General features: G+C 41.7%; 1 protein-coding gene across 1 annotated transcript; it reads left to right on the forward strand.

The window, feature by feature from the left end:
* Positions 1-6,003: 6,003 nt before the first annotated feature.
* LOC137281545 (uncharacterized) lies at positions 6,004-10,212 on the forward strand. Its single transcript, XM_067812844.1, has 4 exons — positions 6,004-6,322; positions 9,336-9,341; positions 9,403-9,528; positions 9,941-10,212. The coding sequence occupies exons 1-4, from the start codon at positions 6,004-6,006 to the stop codon at positions 10,210-10,212; spliced, it is 723 nt and encodes a 240-aa protein (XP_067668945.1).
* Positions 10,213-10,560: the final 348 nt, after the last annotated feature.

Genomic DNA, 10,560 nt, shown 5'->3' on the forward strand with positions numbered 1-10,560 from the left:
TAATTCAGTGTACAGTCATCTGAATAATGTAAATGTTTTGTTTGGTGTTTCAAGCAGTATTACAGAAACAGATGGTGGGCTATAACTAATCTCCTCTGGACCAGACAATCAAGTGATTCAGTTCAGTGGCATCGATTTGGGATAATAATAACGGTCACACGACCCCATTACTCGACTATTTAACCACACCGATAGTTCCGGACGTCCAAAACATTTAAAATAAATTCTTTTACCGTAGTTTATGTATTATTTTAAATCATGCTTAGATTGTGTAATATTGTTAGTAGCTGAACAGATGGCGCAAATCCAGGTTGGTTCATGTACGAAGCAATTGAACTGTACGTTCCCAGAGTCCCTAATTACAAGCTGCAGTTGTTGGCTATATATATATAACTTGGTACTATCTGTAATACTTAAAACTGTCTGTATTATGAGTTTATAAGTGAGTGAGTGGGCGAGATAGTGAATTTAGTTTTACGCCGCACACAGCAGTATTCCACCTATGTGGCAGCGGTCTGTACATAATCCAGATTGGACCAGCCAGTCCAGTGGTCAATAGCATGAGCATCAATCTACGCAAAATTGGGTACCGATGGCATGTGTCAACAAAGTCAGCTAGCCTAATCCACGATCCCGTTAGTCGCCTGTCCCGACAAGCTTGGGTTGCTGAAGACCAATCCTAACCCGGATCTTCGCCGGTTATGAATTTGTAACTTGTTCTAGTCACGATATGCCTGCAATACTGCCAGTGTCACTTAAACTCTGAACTCGCACACAGTCAACAAGCATGGCTTGTAAGCGATCGATTCTATCCGGATTTTCACGAGTCTTTCAAAATGAAGCTCTTCATAAAAGAACCACGTTTATGTATCTGGTTTCATTTCTGAAGTAAATATTATCCGAATTTGCTTTCAGTATAATTCCGGAGTTAACGACATTCAGGAAACTGTGACACATTCTCTCTGATGTAATAAAAGGGCTTATCGATATCATGATATCTGTGGTGTTTTCTGTGCTGTTGGTACATAACAACGACTGATTCAGGAGTTGAACCGCCAGCTTTTCTGAAGAAAGAAACTACAGACCCTTGCCAGGTATATTAGGACACTTGATGTAATTCTCTTAAGCTTATACGTTAATATTTTTTCCGTTGCTTATTTATCGAATGGTGACAGTTTATTCAACACATGTACAGTCTCATGAACACCTTAAACATGGCAGCCTATGGGATTGTGCACATTGTGGAACCATTCCTCAGTTGATAAATGTGATGTCATCAATTCATAGTGGTTGGAAAATTGAACTGAAATTATGTGGAGCAGGGAAGATTTCACATTTGCCTGTCAAAGTTTACAATGATCCATCCTAAATTCACTTCATGAAAATTATTTATGCTACACTGGAATTACATGTGCGTACATTGAGAATACGTCAAATTTCCGAACTAACCTATAATGAACCTGTACCAAGATGTCTAACCAAACGGAGTTTCAAGTCACGTGATTGGCAGTGTCATTGCCATTACTTACGTTGTCCCTGCTTCCGTACAATTTCCTCTCAGCTGGTGACTGAAACTCTGCTGTAATGTATGTTCCCCCAGAGATTTTCTGGTTTCCTTATTTGGTTTGTTTAAATGTTGTTTAACGCCGCAATCAGTTATTTCCAGATGTCGGCGGTCTGTAAACAATGATGTCTCCGAGTCTGAGCCAAGCAAACCAGTGATCAGTGAAAGGTCCTGAAGTGTTGCCGGACAAATTTACAGATTGTGTTCATGAGTGAAGGCAATAACAAAAGATAAGATAAGACAAGATTGTATTAGGTAAAAAAACAAGGTAAATACATGTCACTAACAATATAGTTATTTTGAACACATGGAAGGATTGTGTACACACATTACATTTCTATTACTATGAAGTGATTATGGCACTGACCAAGATCAAGGGTATATATAGTATACGCTTGTACGCATCCATGCTTGTTTCTTTCATTCATAACATACATTTGTCCACATTAAAAGAAGAACTTCATCATTTGGTTTTTAAAGTATTCTGACAAATTTAAACTATTTGCATTCTCTAGCACAGTAAATAATAACGCTGACGTATTTCACAATACTTAAGACAAATAACCAACACATGACACTCGTTATTTTTGTCATGTGGACAAAAGGATATTTCCATTTCCAATCAATAAATGTTGGTTTGGTTTTTTCCCCCTTTTTTGGATACACCGTGAACCTTTCACAAATACCAACCACGGCATTGACAAAAAATTATCATGACACTGTCTAAGATAACGGAAGCTATGGTCATAATTTATACAGATACTTTCACTTCTGCTAGTTTTTCGTCAACCGTCAACTATCAGTTGTGATTGGAAAGCATCGTGTCGTAAGAGGCGACAAAACAGGACTGGGTGCTCAGACTCACTAACTTGGTTGACACATACAATAGCAACCCAATTTCGTGGCCCTATGCTAATGATGTTGATCACTGAGTTGTCTGGTCTGTACCACAGCCCGCCGTCACTCACCTCTGATGATGCTTTGTGCATCTTAACAATAAAGAAACGTCAACAACCTTAATTGATGAGAGGGATTGTGGATCAATATATGCTTGCAGCACAGGCATTAAAAGCACAGCTACTGTCTTATTGTGAAGCAGAGAGTCATCACTGAGTTGTCTGGTCTGTACCACAGCCCACCGTCACTCACCTCTGATGATGCTTTGTGCATCTTAACAATAAGGAAACGTCAACAACCTTAATTGATGAGAGGGATTGTGGATCAATATATGCTTCCAGCACAGACATTAAAAGCACAGCTACTGTCTTATTGTGAAGCAGAGAGTCATCACTGAGTTGTCTGGTCTGTACCACAGCCCGCCGTCATTCACCTCTGATGATGCTTTGTGCATCTTAACAATAAAAAAAAAACGTCATCAACCTTAAATAATGAGAGGGATTGTGGATCAATATTTGCTTGCAGCACAGACATTAAAAGCACAGCTACTGTCTTATTGTGAAGCAGAGAGTCATCACTGAGTTGTCTGGTCTGTACCACAGCCCACCGTCACTCACCTCTGATGATGCTTTGTGCATCTTAACAATAAAAAAAACGTCATCAACCTTAAATAATGAGAGGGATTGTGGATCAATATATGCTTGCAGCACAGGCATTAAAAGCACAGCTACTGTCTTATTGTGAAGCAGAGAGTCATCACTGAGTTGTCTGGTCTGTACCACAGCCCGCCGTCATTCACCTCTGATGATGCTTTGTGCATCTTAACAATAAAAAAAACGTCATCAACCTTAAATAATGAGAGGGATTGTGGATCAATATATGCTTCCAGCACAGGCATTAAAAGCACAGCTACTGTCTTATTGTGAAGCAGAGAGTCATCACTGAGTTGTCTGGTCTGTACCACAGCCCACCGTCACTCACCTCTGATGATGCTTTGTGCATCTTAACAATAAGGAAACGTCAACAACCTTAATTGATGAGAGGGATTGTGGATCAATATATGCTTCCAGCACAGGCATTAAAAGCACAGCTACTGTCTTATTGTGAAGCAGAGAGTCATCACTGAGTTGTCTGGTCTGTACCACAGCCCGCCGTCATTCACCTCTGATGATGCTTTGTGCATCTTAACAATAAAAAAAAACGTCATCAACCTTAAATAATGAGAGGGATTGTGGATCAATATTTGCTTGCAGCACAGACATTAAAAGCACAGCTACTGTCTTATTGTGAAGCAGAGAGTCATCACTGAGTTGTCTGGTCTGTACCACAGCCCGCCGTCATTCACCTCTGATGATGCTTTGTGCATCTTAACAATAAAAAAAACGTCATCAACCTTAAATAATGAGAGGGATTGTGGATCAATATATGCTTGCAGCACAGGCATTAAAAGCACAGCTACTGTCGTATTGTGAAGCAGAGAGTCATCACTGAGTTGTCTGGATTGTACTACAGCCCACCGTCACTCACCTCTGATGATGCTTTGTGCATCTTAACAATAAAAAAAACGTCATCAACCTTAAATAATGAGAGGCATTGTGGATCAATATATGCTTGCAGCACAGGCATTAAAAGCACAGCTACTGTCTTATTGTGAAGCAGAGAGTCATCACTGAGTTGTCTGGTCTGTACCACAGCCCACCGTCACTCACCTCTGATGATGCTTTGTGCATCTTAACAATAAAAAAAACGTCATCAACCTTAAATAATGAGAGGCATTGTGGATCAATATATGCTTGCAGCACAGGCATTAAAAGCACAGCTACTGTCGTATTGTGAAGCAGAGAGTCATCACTGAGTTGTCTGTATTGTACTACAGCCCGCCGTTATACAGCTCTGATACAGTTTAGTGCGTTGTAACAATAAAGACATGTCATCAGTCTTAATCCATAAGAGGGATTGTGGATCAATATATGCCTGCGGTACAGGTCTTAAACGTTCAGTTATTATCTCTTTATGAACGTTTGAGCAGGGAGTCCTCATGCATTAATTATCTTGAGGTGAAAATAAAACCTGTGCGATAACGCTTCATGTGTTAATGAAAGTAACTGTAATTTTCACAGTGCTCAACAAATGATGCCTCCGTATGTTTCTCATTCTCAAGAGATGTGGCACAATACATTGTTGTTTTCCTTCAACTTCGGATCGAAAACACTGCAGGAAAATAGCGAAGAACATACAACTCTAGCTTTACACGACTGAACATGGAGGTCCTTTGACACGGTCCCAGTGTTGGTGCTCATTCAGAAGCATGAGATCTGCTGTTGTTTGGATGAAGACAATGAGTCATGAGAGATTCCATCTACTTTCTAGCAATCATTATTTCTCTTCTGTCCACTAATATCTTATTAGTTCCATCCTTGGGTTTGGTGTCTACATTTCCCATTTCCGTATAATTGAACACATTCCTTCGTCGTTAATTTCGAAGTGCGTCATAAAAATCTTGCTCTATTGTTCTTTGATTAACCTTTCAATTTTCAAGACTACAATGAGGCTCTTACGACAAGTAGGAGTTGCTGAAGAACGTTTCTACCCTGGATCTTTACCGATCTTCAGTCCCTTCACAGCCTGGATCTTTACCGATCTTCAGTCCCTTCACAGCCTGGATCTTTACCGATCTTCAGTCCCTTTACAGCCTGGATCTTTACCGGTTTTCAGTCCCTTTACAGCCTGGATCTTTACCGATCTTCAGTCCCTTCACAGCCTGGATCTTTACCGATCTTCAGTCCCTTCACAGCATGGATCTGTACCGATCTTCAGTCCCTTCTCAGTTAATAATTTACATCTAGAGGCTAATTTTAAATCTTTATCGTCTTACATCAGGGCCCTCAGTATCGTGATTTACCTTCGGAAGTTAGCAATCAGTAGCCTGACACTTAATGTTTTGTGTAAAGTTTCAGAACCTCATGCTGGGTTTCACATTTGAATTGATGATATTCTAAATTATTATCCGTCAGGATGAGAAACTGCCATGTGACTGAAACTCCTAGCTTCCTCACTCATAATAAATTTAGATTTGAGGCTGCGTTTGGCCATAGACTCCAGCATGAAGGAAATCATCCACAGACGTGTGCCATGCGCTGTACAAAAAGGCTCCAACAGATGACTGAACCAGTTCTCTATTCGAATGTGCGGAACGGACAACGCCTGTCAGAGAGAGAGAGAGAGAGAGAGAGAGAGAGAGAGAGAGAGAGAGAGAGAGAGAGAGAGAGAGAGAGAGAGAGAGAAGCACATGTTCAGTACAGTTTCTTGAGCAGGAAAAGAAACTGTACACATATAGACACCCATATAATTCGCATCCCTTCAGTTGTAGATGTGTAGATTTCTTTCAGGATGAGAATTCTGCCTTTGCCCATGTCGATAACTCTAATCTTTGGAGACTTAAACTTCAAATAAACCAGTCCCGTGCTGCGTCAATACATAGTGCATACAAACCAACGAAGCAAAGCAAACGACACTGTGACACTGAACGTGATCTACACATCATGGAGAGTACTGACATTTTCATCCTGATTCTTTTTCTGCGATTTTCGAAAGATAAAATCCAAGCCATTCCACAGTGCCAGAGTGACCAATACACACGTGTCACGACGTTTGACAATCGGATGTTTTCAAGGTGGTTGTTGTGGACAAAATCGTCGGTGAACATAAATGAATGTGCCATCTTCTGTCTCAGAGAGAAAGCCTGCGTTAGCTTTCAAGTGAATTCAGGATGCTCAGTCTGTAGAGCTTACGCCGTCGCCTTTAACGAGAACTCTGCAAGTGAATCAGCCACGGGATATATGTTGTTTGTAAAGGAGAAAGGTAATTAATGTAAATAAGTACACACCTTGTGTAGGAATGTCGTATATCATTCCGGTATACGTTTGTTGTGATTAAGATGTATAGGATACCTGGCCTCAGTTAATCTTTATGAGTTTATGTATGACGATAACAGAATGTCAACGTCAGTGATACACGCTTACTTCTAACATGACACGTGGACTTCTAAGAAATATCATTGTCGTGATAGTTGCAGCATTGATGGCATATTGTCTGTAGCTCTAGCAGAGTTGTCACTTTGAAGAACATTCAGTGAAATTGAAATACTGAGACAGTTGGGAATTCCGGAAAAATGGTCTTTCTCAAATACACCAAGGAGGAATCCCTGATATGCACAACTCAGACGCCTTCTTACTAGTAGACATATAATGGCAGTTCAAACGCTTTCTTAGTAGGCAACCTATAATGATAGCTCAAACGCTTTCTCATGGAGAAGGTAAGATATAATGAAGTTTCAAACACTGTCTAACTGGTAGGTAAGATATAATGGAGGCTCAAACGCTTTCTCACTGGTAGGCAACATATCATGAAGGATCAAACGCTTTCTCACTGGTAGGCAACATGTCATGAAGACTCAAACGCTTTCTCACTGGTAGGCAACATGTCATGAAGGCTCAAACGCTTTCCCACTGGTAGGCAACATGTCATGAAGGCTCAAACGCTTTCTCACTGGTAGGCAACATGTCATGAAGGCTCAAACGCTTTCTCACTGGTAGGCAACATGTCATGAAGGCTCAAACACTTTCTCACTGGTAGGCAACATGTCATGAAGGCTCAAACACATTCTCACTGGTAGGCAACATGTCATGAAAGCTCAAACGCTTTCTCACTGGTAGGCAACATGTCATGAAGGCTCAAACGCTTTCTCACTGGTAGGCAACATAAAGTGAAGGCTGAAACGCTATCTCATTGGTAGGCAACATGTCATGAAGGCTCAAACGCTTTCCCACTGGTAGGCAACATGTCATGAAGGCTCAGACGTTTTCTCACTGGTAGGCAACATGTCATGAAGGCTCAAACACTTTCTCACTGGTAGGCAACATGTCATGAAGGCTCAAACGCTTTCTCACTGGTAGGCAACATGTCATGAAGGCTCAAACACTTTCTCACTGGTAGGCAACATGTCATGAAGGCTCAAACGCTTTCTCACTGGTAGGCAACATGTCATGAAGGCTCAAACACTTTCGCCCTGGTAGGCAACATGTCATGAAGGCTCAAACACTTTCGCCCTGGTAGGCAACATGTCATGAAGGCTCAAACGCTTTCTCACTGGTAGGCAACATGTCATGAAGGCTCAAACGCTTTCTCACTGGTAGGCAACATGTCATGAAGGCTCAAACGCTTTCTCACTGGTAGGCAACATGTCATGAAGGCTGAAACGCTATCTCATTGGTAGGCAACATGTCATGAAGGCTCAAACGCTTTCCCACTGGTAGGCAACATGTCATGAAGGCTCAGACGCTTTCTCACTGGTAGGCAACATGTCATCAAGGCTCAAACACTTTCTCACTGGTAGGCAACATGTCATGAAGGCTCAAAAACTTTCTCACTGGTAGGCAACATGTCATGAAGGCTCAAACGCTTTCTCATTGGTAGGCAACATGTCATGAAGGCTCAAACACTTTCTAGCTGGTAGGCAACATGTCATGAAGGCTCAAACACTTTCTCACTGGTAGGCAACATGTCATGAAGGCTCAAACGCTTTCTCACTGGTAGGCAACATGTCATGAAGGCTCAAACGCTTTCTCACTGGTAGGCAACATGTCATGAAGGCTCAAACACATTCTCACTGGTAGGCAACATGTCATGAAGGCTCAAACGCTTTCCCACTGGTAGGCAACATGTCATGAAGGCTCAAACGCTTTCTAACTGGTAGGCAACATGTCATGAAGGCTCAAACGCTTTCTCACTGGTAGGCAACATGTCATGAGGGCTCAAACGCTTTCTCACTGGTAGGCAACATGTCATGAAGGCTCAAACGCTTTCTCACTGGTAGGCAACATGTCATGAAGGCTGAAACGCTTTCTCACTGGTAGGCAACATGTCATGAAGGCTCAAACGCTTTCTCACTGGTAGGCAACATGTCATGAAGGCTCAAACGCTTTCTCACTGGTAGGCAACATGTCATGAAGGCTCAAACACATTCTCACTGGTAGGCAACATGTCATGAAGGCTCAAACGCTTTCTCACTGGTAGGCAACATGTCATGAAGGCTCAAACGCTTTCTCACTGGTAGGCAACATGTCATGAAGGCTCAAACACATTCTCACTGGTAGGCAACATGTCATGAAGGCTCAAACACATTCTCACTGGTAGGCAACATGTCATGAAGGCTCAAACGCTTTCTCACTGGTAGGCAACATGTCATGAAGGCTCAAACACATTCTCACTGGTAGGCAACATGTCATGAAGGCTCAAACACATTCTCACTGGTAGGCAACATGTCATGAAGGCTCAAACGCTTTCTTACTGGTAGGCAACATGTCATGAAGGCTCAAACACTTTCTCACTGGTAGGCAACATGTCATGAAGGCTCAAACGCTTTCTTACCCGCAGGTATCATATGATATCCATGTGTTGCTGAAAACAACAGGACTTTCCTCACACTATCCGGTCACTGAAAGAATGTGTTTAACGCTACAGCAATGATGTGACATCAGGTACAATTTTTGATCTGTCACGGTAAAGAGATCTGGTTTGTGGAAACAAGGGGGCATTCCGGTGAGCATAAATAATTCAAAGGATGGCAGATTTAAGTCATTATTAATAGATCAGATCAGGCATAAGGAAGCAACAACACTAACATACTAAACTAAAGGCCAAATGGGAATTACGATGCCAAGAAGTATATAGTATGACGATGGGAGCTATGTTAATGGGTCATATCTCACTTTTTCAGTAATCTTGACTCCTATTTTTTATTTAGTCTTACACGTTACTATTTTTTTGCTGAGGTTTACTCTTTTTAACCCCTGTATTTCACGCGAAGCACGAGATACTGGTTCATATTTTTAGATACATTCAATGATAATTTCTTTACCATGATATCTGTGCTTTTTCAGGTTTTATTGGATCTTCCTGTCAGCAAAACACGGACTGTTCCCTGGCTAACTCCGTCTGTGTCAACTTCGAGTGTATGTGTGACCCCGGACTGGCATTCTCACCTCAACAGAAGTCATGTGTTTCAAGTATGCATGAGATGACATTTCTTCTAATTTGTAAAAAGCCGAAAGGGTTCAGTTATATTTGGAAATCCCTTTTGTATCAGCTCCGTAAACTCTTCTTACCTGGTGCATTTACCATCTCATCTCTTTCACGACCCGTTATGTACCAGCATGGGCACTTGTCCTCTGAAGTTGGTTTGCTGTGATTGTGTGTATTCAAAATTATTTCCTGTAATAAAGCGAGCACCTCATTAGCTGAAAATATGTTCATGTCTGTGTACAATTACCAAACACCATTGACAGGCATCTTGTGCAAAACAACAACTGTTAGGGGGGGGGGGGGGGGGGGGCTCTGACTTCATTTAAAGTAAACACTAATTCTTAGCATCTTCTATATCCTTTACAGGAATATTCAACATGACTGATTTGTTTGCAGCTTGTACACAGTACGGTCCTCATTACACTGCAATGCGTGGCTACTATATAGGTGAAAACAACATGGCTGCCTACACAGGGGTGACTGAACAACAGTGCATGGACCGCTGCACCGCCCACGCCGCCTTTGTCTGTCGATCAGCTGACTGGCGTGCCTCTGATGGAAGATGTGACCTCAGCACCCAAACTCTACTGACTGTTGCCGCATCCTACTACAGAATAGTATCTGATCCTACAATTATTGTCCAGTTTTCCAGAGATTGCAAAGCCTGATCCGACCATGTTAAACGTCTCTAAATTCCATTTCGTGGTCTCGTGGTATTTTGTTAACGGATTATTTTCAACAGTAATCAGTCGTTTTGTTGTACCGAAAGTCACTTCAAGATTGTGCAGCCTTTCACCCAATCTCTGTATCATTACAGTAATCTAGAACTGCAAATCGCTAGGGCCCTACGCATCTTCTTCTGCAGTAAGTCAATACTCATCGCTTGACAGATGAACACAGGCAGCACCAGGAGTCAATTTTCGAGGACAACTTGAGTCATGTCACGTGTGTTAAAGTGGATAGTTGGGTGAACAAATTGTCAACTTTGCTCATTGTTTTGTTCAAAAATCTTGCCG

This window comes from Haliotis asinina, chromosome 4 (genome assembly GCF_037392515.1).
Source record: "Haliotis asinina isolate JCU_RB_2024 chromosome 4, JCU_Hal_asi_v2, whole genome shotgun sequence".
Lineage (NCBI taxonomy): Eukaryota > Metazoa > Mollusca > Gastropoda > Lepetellida > Haliotidae > Haliotis > Haliotis asinina.

What these genes read in the sequence shown, in the direction of transcription:
- LOC137281545 (XM_067812844.1), top strand. Translation starts at nt 6,004, where the DNA reads ATGGAGAGTACTGACATTTTCATCCTGATTCTTTTTCTGCGATTTTCG. An exon ending in ACAGAAGTCATGTGTTTCAA is followed by an intron (nt 9,529 to 9,940) that starts GTATGCATGAGA and finishes ATTTGTTTGCAG; the next exon opens with CTTGTACACAGTACGGTCCT.